Source organism: Micropterus salmoides, unplaced genomic scaffold (assembly GCF_014851395.1).
Source record: "Micropterus salmoides isolate LMB-PRFRI ecotype aquatic unplaced genomic scaffold, ASM1485139v1 Ms_hic_scaffold_6, whole genome shotgun sequence".
Lineage (NCBI taxonomy): Eukaryota > Metazoa > Chordata > Actinopteri > Centrarchiformes > Centrarchidae > Micropterus > Micropterus salmoides.
The window spans coordinates 21,124,191-21,145,125 of record NW_024044348.1 but is presented as its reverse complement, the minus strand read 5'-3'; the positions used below and the strand labels follow the sequence as shown (position 1 = coordinate 21,145,125).

General features: G+C 39.7%; 1 protein-coding gene across 2 annotated transcripts in view; it reads left to right on the top strand.

Annotated features, from left to right (window-relative positions):
* Positions 1-16,301, top strand: part of cgnl1 (cingulin-like 1) — a 32,587-nt gene extending 16,286 nt beyond the window's left edge. Inside the window, exons 9-19 of one of the 2 annotated variants that reach the window (XM_038701234.1) lie at positions 6,314-6,520; positions 6,660-6,764; positions 6,851-7,003; positions 7,426-7,596; positions 10,544-10,705; positions 10,864-10,953; positions 13,407-13,490; positions 13,727-13,851; positions 14,205-14,313; positions 14,477-14,640; positions 14,751-16,301. In XM_038701234.1, coding sequence (XP_038557162.1) covers positions 6,314-6,520; positions 6,660-6,764; positions 6,851-7,003; positions 7,426-7,596; positions 10,544-10,705; positions 10,864-10,953; positions 13,407-13,490; positions 13,727-13,851; positions 14,205-14,313; positions 14,477-14,640; positions 14,751-14,901 — 1,521 coding nt within the window. In that variant the 3' untranslated portion in view covers positions 14,902-16,301. The remainder of the gene's footprint in view (positions 1-6,313; positions 6,521-6,659; positions 6,765-6,850; positions 7,004-7,425; positions 7,597-10,543; positions 10,706-10,863; positions 10,954-13,406; positions 13,491-13,726; positions 13,852-14,204; positions 14,314-14,476; positions 14,641-14,750) is intronic. The other variant, XM_038701235.1, reaches the window with a different exon arrangement.
* The last annotated feature ends 4,634 nt before the right edge of the window (positions 16,302-20,935 follow it).

The following is a 20,935-nucleotide window of genomic DNA, read 5'->3' as shown; positions in this document are numbered from 1 at the left end:
CGGCAGCGGCCTGATTGTTGTTCCTTTTCCTCGCTGCCTGTGAGCGCTGACGTGATGAGAGCCTAATCTGCCAAAACAACTTGCAGGAGTCAAGTTAAATACACATCTCCTGAGATGACAAAGAACAGTTGAGACTAGTGGTTAAAACCTTGAGTGTATATTCATCAAACTGTGCTTTTAAAGGCAGTCATTTTGTTTTCTTGTGAAGTAGGTAATTGTAGAAAAAACAACTGTGTACTATCTTCTTATCCACATGAACATGAATCAGAATCTGACAGGCTGTTGACATGTTCAATCACATTTTGATCTTATATTTGTAACTATGCCAGCTGACTGGTTCAACACATAAAATAAGTGTTGGTTGAGATCTTCTTGTTTGAGTTGTTAGTCTTCAGACTTGAACTGAATTGTGTGGGATGTGGACTCTGAGCGTTCCTCCTCTGGCTCACAGGTTTATTCAAACCTTGTCTTCTTTGGCCTTTAGCCTGGAAAACTGAAAACACAGTTCTGCTTTTCTGCCTAGACTTTACTGAACCTCTGAGTTTTGGCACTGCAAAGCCTGAAAGTCAAAGCTTTGTCATTAATGTAATAAGGAGTTGTACATCTGTTATAGTGCTTCACATCATATTTTTCACTTTAATATTGCACAATCCATATTACATATTTTATAGATCTTTGCTGAATATTTTAAAAAAATAAAAGTTTTAAGATTAGATGATCTCGATGTTTTTATTATTCAGAAACATTAGATGAGATCACAGACCCTAGTTTGATCAAATCTGGTCCCAGGAAACCCCAGAAATAAATGATTGCTTTCAGATATAATCCTGCACTAACTGCAGGAAGTGTCAGTGTTTGGGATGGAAGCAGTGAAAGACTGGACAGATGGCCAGGGAGTGAAAAACTATTTTGTGTTTTTCTGTGCGGCTCTGGGACCACACATAACTTTTGCTCCAGATCACTTCTGATTGTGTGTTCACTGCTTTCTGATCAATGTGTTCTGCAAGCTGTGGTGCTCTGTGATGAAGGCACATCAAAACCCTTATAGCCATGTTTTTTTATATGGTGATTGCAGTCGTGGTCATAGTTATAGTAGTATAATAGTGTTATAGGTGTCAACAGGCAAATCCCAATGAGTTAAATGTTTAGGGAAGTTTCTCTTTTTATTTATTTAAATATTAATAAGAAACATAAATGTCTCTTAGAGCATCTACATATTCACAATCTCACTAGTCTCTGTAATTCCCTGATATCTCCTAACACCCCTGCAAACAAGCAGTTTGGATTTGCACAGAGACTCTTTTTAAAAGCAGGTTTGTGTTCCCATTTCTCTAGGGACGAGACAAGATTTGATTACCATCCTCCTTTGACCAAAGAGATGCCAACACTTCTCAGCTGTCGCGTTTTAATTTCTACTTCAATCCTTCCTTTCAGTCCATGACAGGGCTTCTGTTCCAGTTAACCTCAGGTCTGGATACCTTCTTTTATGAGGAATGCTGTTGTATTTGTAACACATACTTTGTGCTGGCAAAGCAAATTCAGGCTTCTACCCTGCCAACAAAGTTTTTATTTAAATTATTTATTTTCCTGATATGAAGTTCAGATAATGTGATACCGTACAGGCAGCGTCTTGTACTCTGAATGACCTTGGACAGTTTTATTTTCAAGTCATGTTTGAATATGTGGCCCTTTTTCCATAATTGACAACAAAGCCATTTTATTCTTTGGCACAACTACGCTGCATCACTTTAGCTGTCAAAAAGTTTAAACCCACTATGGGGAAAAACAGGATCAGTGACTTAATTTTACCTCCCGCCACCCAAACAGTAAGCAGCTGACTGGCCAATAAACATAAAATACATGTCTGCAGCACTAACAACGCTGCTCGTCAATCTTTAGACAGAATTAACAAGAGTTACAAGGCTTATTTTAGCCTGCCACGCATATTTTAGCATCTTTGCAAACCTCTAATCTCTTTGTTTAGGCTCAAGTTGTGATTGCAGGAGGTAATAACTTGTAATTCAATGAGAAGAGAATACAGATTGGTTTTGTAGTATGGAGGAAGGAAAGTTAAATGAACATTTATTGGTGATATATGAAATTTGTGAATGAGATGAGCTTTGACAGCACAGGAAAGAGGAAACGACTGAGAGGCTGGAATCGTGTTGAGTGAAGATTGACAACAGGAAGAGCAGGAAATGTGAGAGAAAATATTTATGGACCTTTTGCAGAAGCTTTATTTGGTATCAGCCAATCAATTTGTCTGTGTTGCTGTGGGCCTGTTTTTGTAAGTGAAATCACAGTTACGGTGTTTTTTCAGCTGCTGTAGAAGGAAATCATGTTTTTCGTAGCACCATGGTTTAGTTACCTGCAGGTGAGTGCACCAGTGAAATTAGATAACAAGAAACCACTTATCAGCAATTTAACAAAGCACAGCAATAATATCATTGACTTCATGTACGAAATGCTGTATTTGTCTGTGATAGAAAATACTTGACTAAGTGAAATTTGTGTATTATTTAGTGCATTAAATGAAGTTTGAGAAGGTATTTTTAATTTTCAATTATTATGTATTGCTTTTTAACATCAATAAATTGTAATCACATCCATTTGAAAAAGTAAACTAATAGTACTAAATTAATAGTATTGGTAGCCTTTGTACTGCGTGTTATATTGCGCACCATTCTGTTGAGTTTTGTGGAACAAATGTTTTCATAGTTTGCCTGATGGTGGACAGCGGGGAAAAAATTGTGGAAGAAACACCTCCATCATGTTTGTCTTCAACCCAACAAAACACATGCAGAGCAACATCAAGAATGGGGGGACGAGAGGACTGACAACATGCTAGCTGCTGGCTTTGTGGAAAATTTCTTAATCTGGTGAAACTGCCTTTGTTTACAGTAATTCTGGGTGATTTTTAAAAAATGCCTTAAAGCACGTTCAATGACTTGTGGACCTAAGTCATTCAGGTGTACAGAGCCCTTCACCTGCTTGTAGTGGATCTCTCTGAGTTGCATTTGAACTTGAGAATTTTTATGGTGTTGTTGAATCGTAATCTGTTTTTTCTGATGAAGGGATTAATCTTGCTGACATTTATAGAAGTTACAGTTCTCCAAAATATGGAGGGAACAAGTTCAGGAAAAACACTGACGCTCTTCTTGGTTGTGGATTTCTGTTGCCGGTTTCTTGACGCTGTATTTATTTTTAGACCAATTGCTCTTTTGTTTTACTGGAAGCTGATTTGGTGGGAACAACAGAGATAGCCAAGATTTCACCACAGCACACGACCTGGGACACATACTTTACTTTCAGCATTTGTGCTGTGCTTCAAAGACTGCACAAAGTTAGTTAATGTGCAACTTTAGACAAACAGTTTGAGTGCACAATGGGACCCAAGTCAAACTTTAAGTTCAGGTAGAGGAGAAAAAACAGACTAGCGTTATTATTTTACTAGTACAAAAGTCTGCTCGTGTTGCCAGTCTCTTTGTTAAATTTGGATTTAAAGAGGTGAAATTTTTTTTTATTAAATAGAAAAATTAAACAAATCATTGTCTAATAGCTGATAAAGTGATAAATAATAATAAAGTGTTTTGCTAGTACTAATCCTTCAGTGATTGTTAGGTAACCTTTAATAAAGCTTTAACACTTTTAATAAATGATTGACTTTTTGCAGTAGTGAATAAGAAAAGAATCAAGTGAAGCCTAAAAAGAATAAATAGATCAGATAAATATGAGAAATTAGTTTACAGTTTAAGAAAAGTTTATCTTTCCACAGGCGGTTTTGCCACTTCAGTTCACAGACACTGCTGTCGTCACTGATTCCTCTCACAGACAGCAGCTGGGTCTCCCTTTTTCTGTCCGGTCGGCTTTGCCCATGATTTTAACCCACTGTGACCCAGTGTGGGAAGTGGGGCAGGCAGAGAAGTGTGAGGGCTGAACTTGTTGCGTATGTTGTTAAAATGGAGCACAGACATAATCCTGACACACTATTATCAATGCTTTATTATTGCAGCTAAAGCTGTGTTTAGCGCCGCATCCAGCCCAAGCCCCATTTCCATTCCTGAACTTCCACCCTTAACACAATCGCAGCACAACCAGTACAACCACACAGATTACCACCTGTTTTACATGGGTAGAAGTCTTAATGTAAACCTCCTAGAAACTGACTTAATTCATCCGAAATAACTCGATCATAACAATATTAACACTGGTGCAGAGCTCAGTCATTTTAGGTTGAAGGCCAGTTAGCAGAATCTGTGAGCTATAAAAGAGAGATTCGGTTGAAATTATAAAGTTCTTTTTTTTAATTTTCACAACTGTAGGTCTTACTCTATTTGTCTACTATTTGTTTAATTTGATAACCCAGTGAGGCAGAGATTAGGGCGGCTCTGTGGTGACGGGGGAAACAGGTCTGACTGGCCTGAAGCAGGGAGGCACCAGCCACCTTTCTAGAACAGGAGGTGTGTCCATTCACGCATGATGATGACAAGCCATGCTGACCATCGAGTATCAGACTTTGGATTCCAGCAGAAACTAAAATTTGCATTTGTAAATAAGTTACCACTTTCAAAACCTCCTTCAAATGCCCAATGACATTAAGTGCTCACAAAACTATACACATTTGTCCACTGATGTTAGAATTTCATGACAGCTAAAATACACAATGATAACTTGTTTCTTTGTCATGCTTTTTAAAAGGGACTAGTGTATGTTTTTCCTGATGTGTCAAAGTCAAGGGAACTTCCTCCTCCTGCTGATTGCAATGTTATTTAGCAGGAAGGAGTCTGCTGTAGGGGTTTTTGCAGCCCTTCAAGGGTGCTGCTTAAGAATAACAAATAACATTTTTTTTGTTCAACTGTTTATATTGATACATTTTTGTGTGCCACCTGTCATCAGTGTGTCACCAGCAGGTTTACAACTCAGTCAGTTCAATTGTCAAAGCACACTGTGTGTGTGTGTGTGTGTGTGTGTGTGTGTGTGTGTGTTTGATGTACTTTGATGTCAGCAGTCTCAGTGATGAGTAACAAACAGTAAGGAAGACAGCATTGAACTTTATGAACTAATTGACATGTTCTCTTGAACATTTATTAAATTAAATTATGTTTCACCTGTTTCAGCTTAAAGTGAAAGATTTTGCAGACGTCTTCCGCAGGTCTTTGTCCACAGGTGTTCAAGTGCAGGCATACCTCACTGTATTTAGATAAACTTAAAAATTGACAAACCAGTCTGCTAACATTCCTAAGTTTTGTTTCCAAACAAACCCTTGCACGTCATTTGTCTACTGACTCTGTCATCACAACTGAAACCTTTTGTCTGTGTATTAATTGTTATCAGTTTTCTTTGTCTCTTCACAAACACGCACTCGTATTTCTGTTTGTCTCACGTCTTTTCTTTCCTGTACAGCACTCCACCCTGTAATGTCAGAGTCAAAGCTCACTCTTCATTCATAAATTTGAGTGCTAGGAGAGCTCACAGGAAGTGTAGACCAACACTGTATAACTCTGGGGTTACAGCCATCACAAGACAAAATTTTGTGGCACAGGAGACTAGCAAGTCTGCCTTGTTTGCCTTCAGACTGTAAGGTCAAAATTAATCATTACTTTATTATAAACTCATAAGATATTGCAAGAACAGATATTCTGAATTTCTTTTGTTTAGTTGAGTTTCATTTCCACTAAGTGCAGTTGTGTTTTGGTACAATACATTTCTGAGAGATTGTTTTGTCATATAGAGACTCATATAGAGACCCGTGAGAAATAGGTTTCTCTCTTTTTTTCCCACTGTGGCTCAATGCTGAGAGTTTTCACAGACTGACTTCTCTCCTAGATTCTACATATATGGTGGCAGCAATAAATGTTCTTCATTTTATGTTTTCTATTGGTCAGAGTCTAAACAAATTTCAAATCTGCTCTTCAGCTGAATTCACTTATTATGCTGCTCTCTTTCAATAAATGGCATAAAGACTGTAACTTCTTTAATTGTTAAATTCTTCACAAGGAAAGATAAAATTTCCACCACACAGATTTTGTTGGCCCTCAATCAGCAGAGGCTAATGAAAGCTCAGATTTAGTTGCCTTCATTTGTGGTTTATTATGAAGTGTGAGATAAATTACAGGAGGACATTGTTATTCGGTGTCTCCACAGCAACAAAGCTTCAGTGAGCACTGAGCACTTCAAATAGCTTTTTGTTGCATGAGGTATTTTGAGAGAGTCTCAAATGTTCCATCGTGCATCTTTGTTCCACTTTCTGTTGAGTGTCACAGACTCCTGCTTCCCTTTGTACTGAAGCCTCATGTCTTGTTCTGATGTGCAGAGTAGCGCAGCAGTGGTCCGTGAGAAGGCTGAAGTGGAGGCAGCCAAGGGTGCAGTGGAGGGCAAAGCAGGACGGCTAACCCTGGAGACCGAGCGCCTGCGCAGGCGGGCACAGGAGCTGGAAAATGAGGTGGCCAAACTCAACCGCATCATCGATGAGGCCAAGCTACAGGAGAGCAGGCTGGGGGACAGAGTCAGCCGACTGGAGGTGAGGGGTCAAGACGTATAAAGAGGGACAGAACTTCAACTGATGCTAGTTTTATTATATTTCTGGTTAGGTTCTACACTGAAACATCAGCACATTATACTATATGAAAGTGTTATATGCCAAAATGTCTACTTAATAGACAGAGAAAAAGCAGTTGGAAGAATCTTTGGCTGAAATTAAGGAGCAAGAAGAGGAGATGTCACGTGCCAATCGAGCCTTGACCATTCGGTTGGAGGATGTGCAGGTGAGATTAGCAACACTCCATGTCGAGAAATGTGGATTTCTACCACAAGTGTGGTTTCTCATCTTTTACATCGTGTGCCTCTACAGAGGAACTTGACCAAACTGAGCAGCGAACACAAGGACTTGGAGGAGAGCTTACAAGAAGAGAGGACTCAGAAGGAGCAGTTCAAGAACATGAAGAACAACATAGAGGATGAGAGGAGGTTGCTGGACCGTACAGTGGAGAAGCTCCAGAGGGAGGTGAGTGTATTGGGTCTTCAATTCATCCCAGCAGACTCCACATAAGTATTGGTGGTCTCATTTTGGTAAAATGCTTTAATTCATTAATCTTCGTGTTTTTTTTGTTTGTTTTAGCAAAGAATTGAGTTGTAGTTCAAGTTCACTAAGTAACAATGCAGTGGTCAAGTGCTTGTTCAGTTTCACATGCAAGAAGTCTAGAGACTCTTATTTTAAAACACTGAAAGAAGCTTTGTTAGGCAGACCTGTTGATTTAGAATTCCAACTGGTTTTGACCTCACAGGGACTTAACAAGAAAATAGTAAAAATGCCTAAAGAACATTTTCTTTTCTATGACTATTGAAGTAGTTCAGTTTTTATTAAGATATTTGAATGGATTCTGGTGTAGATTTCTCACATTTCTAGCTGTCTCACTGTGCCTGCAGATGAATGATATTGTGGATGCATCCCAGTTGTCCACGCGGGAGCTGCAGGAGCAGATTGATATTTATAAAGAGAAGAACCGTCGGGAGTTGACGGAGCTGCAGAGGCTTCTGAAGGAGCGAGGACAAGAGCTGGAGAAGTACCTATTGGCTACCACAACCCTGCAAGAAGAGGTACACTGGGCTATGTCAGCCTCATTTAACGTTAATGGGCACAGATTTGAATGCTGACACTGCTTTCATGGTGAGAGCGGTCAAGTCAAGGCCATCATTAGTCAGCCCAACCGAGCCCTCCCATGCAGAACAGCGGATGATGAGCCATTGTTGTGACTCAGTGAGTTTGACCCCCCTCCCACCAACATCATCCTCTCCTTTCAGAGAGCGATGTCACCACTTAGGTATTTCTGCTCCCTGCTGCCCTCTAAAACCCAAAACATAACATTAAAGTGAAGCAGTTGAGCCGAGTCAAGCCAGAGAAAATCTCTGTACTTTATTAAAAGTAATGTTTACGCACACAGTTGGAACTAAAAGGAAAATGTGGGAAGGGAAAGGAAGAATACCCTTATAATCCTTTGATGTGAGGCCATAACACCATATTGGTGAAACTTGTGACCACTCTGCATTGTTTACTGTTTAAAGCAATTTATCCTTGTCAGCACTTTGGAACACGGTTGTTTTTGTTGAAAGTAGAAATAGATTAATGTGAATAGTTTATGTTAGTGCTGGCTTATGTTGTTTTTGTTATCTCGCATCAACATTTATTTAACCAGGTGGGGCAGTTGAGATAAAATTTAAGGTTACTACACAGAAGCAGTTTATAGTTCAGCGAGATCAGAAATGCTACAGGACATTGTGAGAAATTATGTTGTTTGGGGAGGAAAGGGGCATAGCAGCAATGGAGTAATACAGATACCAGCACTTAAAAGATCACTGATTAGGAGATTGGCATCTATCTGCAACCTTCTGAGACCATGTGAGGCCATAGGGTCTGTGAATAAGATGTAACTGATTGTCACACTTCAGTGTCAGTTTTTCTGCTCAGTTCAGACCCAGAGGCACCAAATGTAAAAGAGTGATTATCTCTGAAGGTGCTTTCTTACTTTTTTGTAGGTGATGAACCAATGTTATGATACTGTCCTTCCACTAATTTTTAGCAAGAACACATTTCTATTTTCCAGAGCGTTAAACCAGGCTTAGAAACCTGACATTGTTTGTTTTTGGTGCTGTGAAACAATATTTAGTTTTGTGTTGTACCAACATGCACACTTGGACAAAACGTACCCAATGAGCAGGGGGGTGATGTGAGACACATTTCTGCTGACTTCACAGGAAGGTAAAGATTGTTAGAGGTAATGTGCCAATTAATGAAGAGAAAAAGACGACCGTAAACAAGCCGATATAAACAATGCAGATTTAAAGAAAATTTGGGTTTGCAAATGTTGAGGTAGGAAATGCATTCAGCATGTTTGTTAGGCCTTAAGGATACACATAATTTACCCTAACTCTAGCCCTGTAAACAAAACCGTTTCAGTTTACAATGAAAACACCACTGGGTACCTTTTTTAATAGAGGTTTTGGCAGGCTGTGCCCTGAATTTAAGCTCAAGAGGCTTCCAAGCAAATCAAAAAAGAAGAGTATTGACATTTCCTTCTCTGGCAGGAACTTTCTACTGGAACCTGTAGTCATTATGTTCAGTCCTTCAAAGTACAAGGTCAGCATCCTTATTTTCTGTCTGCATCCATGCTGATGTATCTTTGTCCAGCGGGTGCACAGGAAGAGGAGCATGTCAGCGTTGTGATATCATTGTTTTGAAAGCTGTGCCGGCAGGATTCACATCCTTCTCCTCCTCCTCCACCTCTCCTGAGAAACTGATTGCTCTGGACTGGGCCTAGTGAGTCCACTTTTCCAGCTGCTCTCAAATGCCCCGTCCGTCTCCACCCATGTGAACTTGGCAGACTATCAGTAAAATTACAAGTGTAGGCCACATAACATGCTTCTTCCTCAAAATTCTTTCTTTTCAAGAGAGACCTGGCCAAGAAGGCAGCATAAAAATAGCAGTAGCAGGTTTCACCCCCTAGATCTGTTTTGTTCATTTGTTATACAGTAATTTATTAATTTCCAAACGTGTTTTTTTGCTATTCAGGGCCTGAGAGAGGATGTGCGATTATCCTATTGCACCTATTACTAAGTCCTTGTATGCTCAGCTTTTGCTTCATGGCTTAAATTAGTACTTACTTAAGTATTTACATGATGAAATATGGAGCACTTCTGTACTAATGGCCAAATATTTGTTCTGGGTGAGAAATATGGGCAGATGATGAATTTTCATTGTCTTGGAATTAAGCAGTGGGGGCGATTTTCCAGCTGTGGGCGGTTGAATGAACACAGGGGAAAACACTAGCTGCACCGGATTCATTATTCACTCAGGGGAACCATATAATAATTTCCCTAAGCAGCAACTAAATTGTTGGTCATCGCAACAGCGGTAATACTTGATAAATAGCAAGATGATATATTGACAAAGGAGATGGACTTTCAACAGGAGGACCGGCTTTAATACACTCTTACTACAGAAGTAACATGCTGAACATGAGACACTGAACCCATGTTACACCAGTTCCACTGATCTTCAGGGATGAAATGTTATAAATACACACACACACACACACACACACACACACACACACACACACACACCTGATAGTAAGAAGGTTGTGGGTACGAACCTTGGTCGTCCCAGGCCTTTTTTGTGTGGAGTTTACATGTTCTCCCTGTGTCTGCCTGGTTTCTCTCAGGGTTCTCCCACCATCCAAAGACAATAAAAAATGTTTTATATCTATCAACAATTATCATGATAAATGTGAAATCATAATTTCTTTATACTTTAAAGGCTGAAAGTTGAAGAAACCAGATGGTTAATTGTGCTTTTATACTTTATGGTCAGAACATGACACTTGTCAGACAGTGGATCACTTCACAAATCTGAGGTAGAACATTCAAAACAATATTTTTCAAAAATTGTGCAGTACAAAAGAACATGTAGTCTAGGTATTTTTACAGGACAATCAAATGTGTTGGTGACAAACAGTGAGGTGTTGAAATATGTTACGTTTTGTTTCAGTTGTCACACCAGGAGGAGGACCTCCGGAAGTGTCAGAGGGAACGAGATGACGCTGTGCTTAGAGAGAAGATGCTGGAGAAAAAGGTTCACGATCTGGAGGTGGAGGCTGAGACAAAGTCCCACACTAAAGAAGACAAAGCTCGACACATCAAACTCATGGAGGTGCATAATGATAAAAGTTTTCTCATTAGTAGACATGAAGAGGTCAAATAATTGCAAAAGGCCTTTTGACATTCATGTTGCATACTCCGTAAACCTCAGAAAACAGATACAGATAACAACACTAACTGATCATACAGATGTAACCGTTTCGTTTGCAGGACAGGATCGCTCAGCTGGAGTTGGACCTGGCTGAGGAGCGTCAGAGTGGAGACCATCTGATGGACAGGATAGACCGAGGGAGAGAGCAGGTAAAATGCGCACGCACTCAATACATTCTTGTTATCTGAGCTCAGGTTTGTCAGTGACCTGCTGCCCATGTTCACTTAATTTCACACAGACGTGTCTCTCATTCCATCTCAACCGGTAAACGATATCCAGATCTCCTGTTGCCTTGTCTTCCACTTCTAACATCATGACCACAATTGCTAATCTCTAAATGAATCAGTTTCATCTCTCAAATATAGTCCCAAGAGTGTCAAGTCACATGATTCACATTCAGGTTTATGGGTCATATGATTGCTCTCTCAGGTGTGTATATGTGTGTGTGTGTGTCTTCACATATAATTTCCACAATTCCCAGTTTATTTCTGGTAAGATGAAGTGGATGGTTATTGCTTTGTAAGGTGATCTTGCATAATCATTCATGCTGGCAGCCTGCCAGCGGGTTCTAAGTGTGCCCATCCAATTTTTATGCATCAGCCACAAAAGACCCTTCTTAACGCTCTGCCCGAGCCAAAATATGCAAGTTGCCAAATGTCTCAAGTTTTCAGGTTGCGGAGTTCACTTGGAAATTACGCTCAGTAACTTCATCTTGAGAACAAATCCAGTTCTTGTGCTTAAAGTCAGTTTTTATATCCTTGCAAGCAAATGCTCCACTTTTCCTCCCCCCTCTCCGATAAAGCTGCTGACGGAGGCACTGTGAAGTAAGATTTAGATAAAGTACATGTGCTTTTGGGATTGTTGTTTGTTCATGGGAGAGTGCTTACTAATCAGAGGGAGGCTGTTGATTCTGGAGTTTTAGAAATAACACTGCTTTATTGCAACCCTACTGGTTTTATTCTAATGTGTAGCACAGTCAGTTTCATGGCATTTTTGCAACCCTTTTCTATATGAACTGTGAAACTATGAGCTCTAAAGAGCTGTGACATTTGGCTTGGTGACAGGTTCCTCTCAGTCTGGACCTGACAGATTCAAAGGTTGTGACCAAAATTTGAAAATGAATGTGCATGGCGACATCAAGAGAGGCTTAGTGTTGAGGAGAGTATTTAAATCTCCTTAAATGGTTTCTCTTTAAAAAAAAAAAAAAAAATCCTGGCCAGGAGAAAAGAGTGGCATTGTGACAAAGTGGCATTGGTTCAGCATGAGGCTGAGGTCGGTTGTCAAGGCAACACTCGAGCTTTGTGTGGAGTAGGTTGAGTGCGAGTGGTGTGTGTTTGTGAGGGGAGACACACACACACGTGCATGTGGGTATGTGCTGGTGTGTGTGCTCTGATGTCTGTGGGGAGGAAGGGGGTGCGGGGTGCATGGTTATGGGGTGGTGGGGTTGCAGCAGAGGCAGCAGGAAGAACACCTGCGTCTCTCCTGGCACCAGGTGCTCCTCTCCTGTCTAAATGAGAGTAATCTCCCCTCTCCTCTCCTGCCGTCTTTCACAAAGCAGATTAGTTTCGCTGTATGTTCCAGTCTGCTGATTCAGCTCCCTCAAGCACTGTGCTGGGTGCACCAGTTATAGGGGCCATCGTTCATCAGAGCAGCCCACTGTCACCCACTAATTGGCATAAAATATCACCAATTCTAAGCTCCGCTCACAAAGAAAGAACCATCACTGCTGTATCGATCGGTTTTCATCCTCTCTTCTTTTGAAGTTGGCTATCACTGAGCAGTCGTGTTCATGCAGTAAGGCCACTCTGAGTGGATATGTGATGACAGCGGATTAGTATTAAAGGAATAGTTTGACATTTTGTGAAATGTGCTTATTTTGCTTTATTGCAGAGAGACGGATGAGAAGATCGATACCACTCTCAAATCTGTCTGTTAAATATAAGGCTAGTCGCCAGTTATCTTAGCTTAGCATAAAGAGACCGGGGACAGGGGGAATCAGCTAGCCTGGTAACAAAATCCACCTAACGGCACCTCTAAACTTACTATATTCACATATCCCAACTTGTCATTTTTAAACTTCAGTTTTTAGTACAAACGAGAACATGTTAATTTGTGACCTTTAGAGGTGCTGGTTGGTGGATTGTGTTACCTTGGGACAGAGCCAGACTAGCTGTTTTCCTGTTTCCAGTCTTATGCTAGCCTAATCTAACCAGCTGTTGGTGGTAGCTTTGTTTTTTTGATCTCTCTGAAAGAAATCCAATAAGCATGTTGTTGTATAATCACACACACCTCCCATAAAAGTGTTGCCAAGTTTAAAAGGTGGTATTACTAAGAAACTAGTGGGATTGATTTGATTACAACCCCGTGTCACGGCGAGTTTACATGAAGAGCTCATCAAAAGGTGGAATGCAGCCAAACAAGAAAATCCAGCTCACCAATTAACTGAAGGCGTTTCAGCAGTAACTCCTTTTTTATTTAGTATTTTGACTGTGCGCTGCAGTGGTTTCTGTTGTGAGTGAGACTCCAATGGCGTTTAGTGAGATAATCACTGTCATCAGACGTGTGTGACACTGTAGCGATGACACTGGACTCGGCTTGACAGGTGGAGCAGATGAGGAATGAACTCCTACAGGAGAGAGCTAGCAGACAGGACCTGGAGTGTGACAAGATGGCACTGGAGAGACAGGTACACACTCTGCTGTCTGGAGGAAAACAACTACACACAGTGTTAACTCTACAAACTCACAACAAAGCACCAACTCATTTCATTCATATGTCTTTTCATAATTTTCATTTGATCGTATCCATCCTCACATTAATGGCTACTTTGTATTTTTAATACACTGATATAGTTATGGTATATAAACGAACATATGCCCAGTTGTAAGCGCCTCACTGCTTGTCTCTTTGTGGTCTCTGTAGAACAAAGATCTGAAGAGCAGAGTGTCTCATCTAGAGGGCTCCCAGAAGTCCAACAAAGAGGGCCTGGTAGCCCAGCTGGAGGAACGCATACAGGAGCTGGAGGAGAGGCTGGAGGTGGAGGAAAGGTGAGATGAAGGCTCGCATTGGGAATAGGAATGAGGTGTGCTGAGGTGATGGAAGAGGAAAGCTTTAGGGGGAAGGCTGACTGAAAAGTAGAGAGGTTTATTATGTTGAGTACGACAGCCAGGTACTGACTTCTAGGTTTCAGCCAAAAGTTTAAGACACTGATGGATTTAGGCTACAACGTTATATAGGAGAACGGTGCACTTTTGTGAAGATAGCTAGCTTACTGATTTTAGATTATGTAGATCGACTATACAGTGATTTTTCTTATTCATAGGAGTCGTCTGAATCAGGCTAATCAGACCTTGTAAAGAATCTGATGTGCTGCATCAAATGTACTGTTCACGTGTTTCAGGGAGCGTGCAAACCTGCAGCTAGTGAACCGCAGGCTGGAGAGGAAGGTAAAAGAGATGATGATGCAAAGTGAAGAAGAACATCACTCACTGCAAGATCAAAAGGACCAGGTATGTAATACAAACTCTCATGCTCAGACTAACAGTCATTAAACTCAGCTTACTACAGACCCTGAATTTAATAGTCTTACATCTGTCTGCCAGCCATGTAGTAAGATATTTGTTGATCTTTATTGAACCGCTTTAATCCTGCGTGTGTTTATTCTTCCTGAAGTTGAATCTGCGTCTGAAGGCCTTGAAACGGCAGATGGATGAGGCTGAGGAGGAGATTGACCGACTGGAGCACAGTAAGAAGAAGCTGCAGAGAGACCTGGATGAGCAACAGGAGGCCAACGAGCAGCTCCAGAGCCAGCTCAAAGCTCTGCGAAGTGAGATCAGGTAAAAGTCCAGTTGTCATTTTGTCATCCGTAACAGACAGAGTGATGCTTTAAAATAAGAAAAGGCTTAAGCTCAGTGTCCTCGTTACAATACTGTTGTGTCTCATCCAGGCGTAAGAGCACCTCTGCTCCGCTGCTCAACAATCTGGACGACGACGACGACGATGACATCAGCACCGATGGGGAGACGTACTTCAGCTCGTCATCGGGGTACAAGCGCTCCTCAAGTCAGGACAACATGTTGTCTACTTTCACTCTGTAAACGAACCCTGAGGTCAAGAATAAAGCTGCTTTATATGCATGACTGTTGGACCAAATGGCCGGCGATCCTTGCCAAGTGCTTTTGAACAAACCTGTAGATATTACACTAAAACATGTGAATACTCCGAAACTTTCCAGCTAAGTGAGATCATTTGAAATGTTCTTTTGTGAAAATCCACACATCTACAGAGTTCACATATTTCTCTTGGATATTAATTCTGGGTAGAATCTCGATGTCCATAAATTCACTCAGTATTATTTGAGCAGCTCTGAGATTAATGGATGAAATCATAAAAGTTTTGATATGTCGGCCTGTCCCATAGGAATTAAATGTACATACTGTTTAATTTGGTCATTTTTCTTTCCCACATGAAGTCTCGTGTAGATTTGTTCTTTTCTGAGTGGATTTTCCTTTGTTAACAAATGGATTACACATGCTTGTCAATGATTATCCTAGCATTAGTAAACTTGAGAACGCACTCTTTAATGCACTGTACAGCAACGCAACCAGTAGCCTACTGCCTTTGTGAACAAGTTATCCCTTACCTTTTTATGTCTATCAAATATGTTTACATATAGTATCTGAACATAAATGTTTGTATGACTCGGTCAAATAAAATATATTTACGTTTTTGTTTTGTTTTTTTTAAGAATGAAGATCAAATCCGAATATATGAAGTGAGAATTGCCAGGAGATAGATAGATATATATAATTTTTTTTTTTTTATTAAATATACATAATCCTGGCCCAGTGAGGGTTTTAGGAAACAGAAAATGAGGGACTTCGTACACATCCATTTTTATACTGTTTTATATGGTTTGATGACAAGTAATTATCCATGAAAATATTATCCACAGGCATTAATTGTTGTTTTCACAGGTTACTCCAAATATTAGTGACATTGCAGTATTGTTTATACATCTACTGGAAAAGGCCGCTTCATGCAATCATGTGGAATACCTAAATTAACTTTTCTTTAGTCTTTTCTGTGATTGTTGTTTCCAAAATCAGACTTCTAGCAGTTACAGCACTGAACAAAGCCACACATCAAAACCATTTCATCTCCGAAGACATGAAACTGGAAACACTTTGATGAACACTTCTGAACATGGTTTGAGTCATTGTTTAACCTCATACACGTATTTTTATTCTGCCACCCTGTACATAAGGCCCTGCAATGCCTGTAAGAGAACATGTGCGGGACTCCTTTAATTTTCCTTGAACTGATAAACTGACCGTTGATGTTTTTGCTACACTGTAATGATTTGCACTCTCTGTTGGCTGATGTCTGACGCCTGCGGAGGGAGAGTGGATTGAGATGAATTTCTGCCACTACCTCTCTGTACACAATTGTATGTTCATAAATCCTGCTGAGACAAATAAAGTTATACAGTACTCTATTACATGCCTTTTTCTTTTTGCATAATTCCTGGCAACTGATTTTAACATTTAAAAATCCCCTCCAGACACATTTTAATACATATAAAAATACATTCTTAAAATTACATTGTATATACTTCATCATTCAAAAAGGTATCTATTAACAAACATGCAAATATTCGTTGATTACAAAATTTCGATTTTATTAGTTTTGACCAAATTGGATGAAGTATTGAGATCTTTAGTAAAAGCATTAAGAGAATATTGTGAAAATACTCCATTACAAGTAAAATTCCTCAAGTAAAAGCACTATCAGCAAACAGTAGTTAGTATATCAAAAGTAAAAGCGCTCATTATGAAGAGCGGCCCTTTACAGTGTTTCAATATATAACACATTTATCTAACTCTAATTTGTATAATATAATTATATAACATATGTATGCAGTATTTTAATGTAAGCTGATTAAGGTGGATCTGATGTTAACTTTTTAAATGAGGATGTGTTTCCTTCTTATATGAGAATATGAGAATTTTGAAAGAAGACAGAATAAGGGATCACTGCTTTAGTATCAAGAAAAATGCCACCTTGTTCTAGAAAAATCATAAAACTGTTAAACAAATTTAAACAGGTTGAAGTTCTACAAAGAAAATGCGACTTTTAGGACTCAATAATACAAACAAATTAGTTGATAAGATGACATTTTTTACAGTGTTTGCACTATGCAAATATCTCAAGCACTCAGATCAATGAAATGCAGTAAAAAGTACAATGAAAAAGTGCAATATTTCTTAAGTATAAATTGTAGTAAGTAAGGTACAAGTACCTCAAAATTGCACTTACAGTACTTGAGTAAATGTACTTTCGACCACTGGTTTTGACTGAGATAATTTGATCAGTCTAGTATCCAGTGATCACTGACTTCACTCTTCCTCCGATAAAATCTCTGTGGGGTCAAAGCATCTGTGTCAATAGCAGCTCTTTAAATTTAATTTCATGCTCAGCGGGTCAGTTTTCCTTCTGGAAGAAATGAAACTTTGACCTCCTTCAGTCAAAAAATAAAAGAATGATTCCTGCTGTGGAGTTATGGCACATAGTTGAAAGTGTATGGCTTTGTAATTATACACACACTGTAGAGATCTGTTTTTCTTTAATATTAAAGGGTGTGTTTCTGTTGATCAGTGTCGAAAAAGCCACATTCAGTCTATTTCAATTTAATTATTTTAAAATAATAAAATATGTAAACTGGGGCTGCAGACGTCCTGGTGGAAAAACTTTGTTTAGGTTTGTATCTACAGCTCACTACAGCAGAACAAGGAGGTAAATAGAGTGGGCTTTCTTACTCTTACTGGCTGACGGGCTATTGTTGGCAGGGCATGACCTTCATTTGTTGCTATTCTGTGTGGAACAAACAAATCAACCTTTTGAATGCCACAGTATTATCTCTCCCTCTCTTGTGCCAAGCCAAGCAGTAAACTAATAGGGCCTGCAGGCTGGACAGCTTCAGAGGGAGACGTTATGTATTGCTTAACAAGGTGGTCATTCTTGAGATTCCTTTATGTGCTTGAGTGACTTCAATTGGAGTGACTGCTGAGAAATAAAGAGATAGACAGCTGAGTTGTTTTGGAGAGAAGTGTGGGTGTTTACAAAGTGAAGCGGTACATTTAGAGTTTTGAAAAAGCTACTCCTCTTCACTCATGGCTAGGGAACATACAAGTTTTACAAGTCTAGAAACAACTCGGTGTAGTTGGACAGAAAAAATAAAAACATGACTTCAGTGGAAATGTCACAGTGCCATGCTGCCCCCTAGCTGTAATAAGGGTAAATATACCAAGTGTCATGGTTTTGGTTCTCTAGGTGAATTTTTTTTTTTTTAAAGGTGAAAGTAGAAATAATAGATAACAGATAATATTAATAAAATAGAGATCTGAACTTTATTTCATCAGTAAACTGAGGTTAGACAAATAATGTGAATTTGTACATTTAGAGTCACTATCAATGGTAATGCCTATGTCTGTGGGTCATTGCTAGTCTACTGGTATGGTATTAATTACAAGTATTAATAATGAAACGGTAAACAAGGAAGTGTTTGTAAGTGGGAGTGGCGGCTGGTTTTTATCACCAAGCTGACCTGTCAGACCTCTGCAGACCCAGAGGGGACATAAAGGGAGTGTGGTGGGGGCAGGACTCCTCAAACAACGCACGTAACTCCCAAACACTTTCATCTTGATGATGAGTACCTTAACTTTTGTGAGCAATTATGATTCATGACTGGTTTACTGGATATAGATAGACGAGCTGTAGATCAACACCCACAAAGCTTTAAAACGAGTTGAACGCCTCAGGCCGTCAATGCCTCAGCACAGCAGGACAAACCTGCTTTCAGAATTTGTGTGTAGCAGAAGTCTCTTGCTACAGGTAACCCCAGTACAGACGCCAACTTATCTCGTCCAACCAGTGATTTATTTCACACCGCACACATATACAGTCATTCCCCCCTCCGTCCCTCCAGGCAGTCCTCCGCCGTTCACACGAGCGAGCAACACAAAATCTTCCCATGTACAGCCTCACTGGCTGTTCTTCATATCACGGCAGGCAGCAGACATCAGAGGTCCAGCACACTACTGCATTTAGAGGGAGATATTAATTAGTGAATGAACAGCAGCTGTGACAATTTGCTCTCCCTGCTTTGCTCACCTGAACCCCCCCCCCCCCCCCCACCTCTCCCCACTGCAGATGAATGCAAACCATGTCCACCAATGTTCAATACAACATTATCACAGTATCAATCATTATGGATCTGAGCTACACAAGATATACCAGAGAGGGAACTATCCCTCAGTTGCTATTGTGTGAGGGCACATCCACTTGTGATATGTCTTACATTGAAAAATCAGCAGCCAAGCAGTCCTATGTGCCCCCTCCCCTTTGTGGATTAGGTCACTTAGATTACTGAAAAGTGATTGATTGAGGCTGTCATAGATCTATGAAGCTCTTGTCATTTCCTTTTATTTTGACATTGAGCCTTCGCATTGGAAATTCTCTCATTTCTCTCAACCATTGTGTTACAGTAGAAAGTAATGGATAGGTTTACAGTTTTTCCAAGTCTATCTTAATACAGTGAATGTGGCTCTGTACACTGTGAATGTGGCTCTGTACACTGAATGGAAATCTACAGTCCTCATTTTGTGCAAAAATTGAGGCTTCAGCAGTTACACAAATTAAGTAGGGATCTTCCAAATATCTGTGTTTTTAGGACCAGATTACCTCTTTGGGTTACTATCCCTCCACCACTGCTCAGCAAAGAAACACTGTTTGAATTGTATACTAAACACACTGTAACTTTACTGTAACCACAACTGCTGAAGCCTCATATTAGCTACAGCTGAACTTTAGAATTAATTTTCATACAAAACAAGTGTGGAGTCTGTCCCCCACCACTAACGTAGAAAATTGCTTTAAGAGGAAATGTCTTTGAAGCCAGCAAGGGCAAGAGAAACTATTGCACTGTCAATGTACATATAGTTAAGATTAGGGCTTAGTATTGTTTTAAGACAGACTTGAAATGTGAGCCTATCCTTTAAAGAGTACACAGTACAAAGAAAGGAAGTTTGTGCTGCAGCTTCAAGCTATGTGACTAAAAGCTTCCATCTTTACATGGAAGACCAAGTAAAAACATTTAGCCTTACAATTTAACAAATCTCTCTGAATATACACAAGAATGTTTCTATTTCTGAACAACCCCAAAGGAAATGCATGTAAGTCCGTACTGCCAATTCCTTTTTACGGTTGCCTTACATTTCTGAGAACAGTCCCTCATTGTGAAGTGTGATCACATTTGTTTGTCAACGGTTGTAAAGGTGTTTTGCTGTCAAGACAGTCACTAAAACACCTGCATGCAGCAACAGGTGGAGCTAAGTTTGTACTTTTCTATACTGCAACTAATGTCATTACTGATCAACCCACTGAGTTTATTTCCCAGAGCCCACCTCTTCAAACTGCTTGTTTTGTTCAATCAGTACTCCAAACCCTCAATTTCTCAGTTTACTGTCAATTAAGTAACATTTAAGAATGTTGTCTTTATTAATGGACTCATCATTTCAGCTCTAATGAGATTTAATTCATATGTTTTGTACGTAAAATCTTAAAATAGTAAAATTGAAGTACAAGTACCTCCAATTTGTGTTGCTGTCTACGTGTTGCTTATTTTTTTTGTTGGTATGATTTAAGTTAAGATACAGGAGCTTTGTTATGGAGCAAATTGAATGGGTGTAGTATTTTGTTCTTTTTCAATCACATACACCATGTAAATGTAGTTGTTCTTGTAAGACTGGCCACAGTGGAATTAATCCAACAATGAATCAAGATCTAATCACAACAGTTAGAGCACAATCACAACAGGAAGTGAACACGATATGCTTGCGGGAGAGGGTTTCCACATGGATTTCCACATGACATTGGATTTGGACACAGTCCTTGCTGAATGGCTGTCTCACTGATTGCAGAAGTAAAGAAACACCATTTGTTTGATGTCTGGTTACTAATTAACTTCTCAGACCTGTAGAAATGCCTCTTATATTGTTCAGAATTATTGTCTTTTCAAATTTACTGATATTTTAACATTATATCTTAACAGCAGGCCTTTGTTGAAAAATA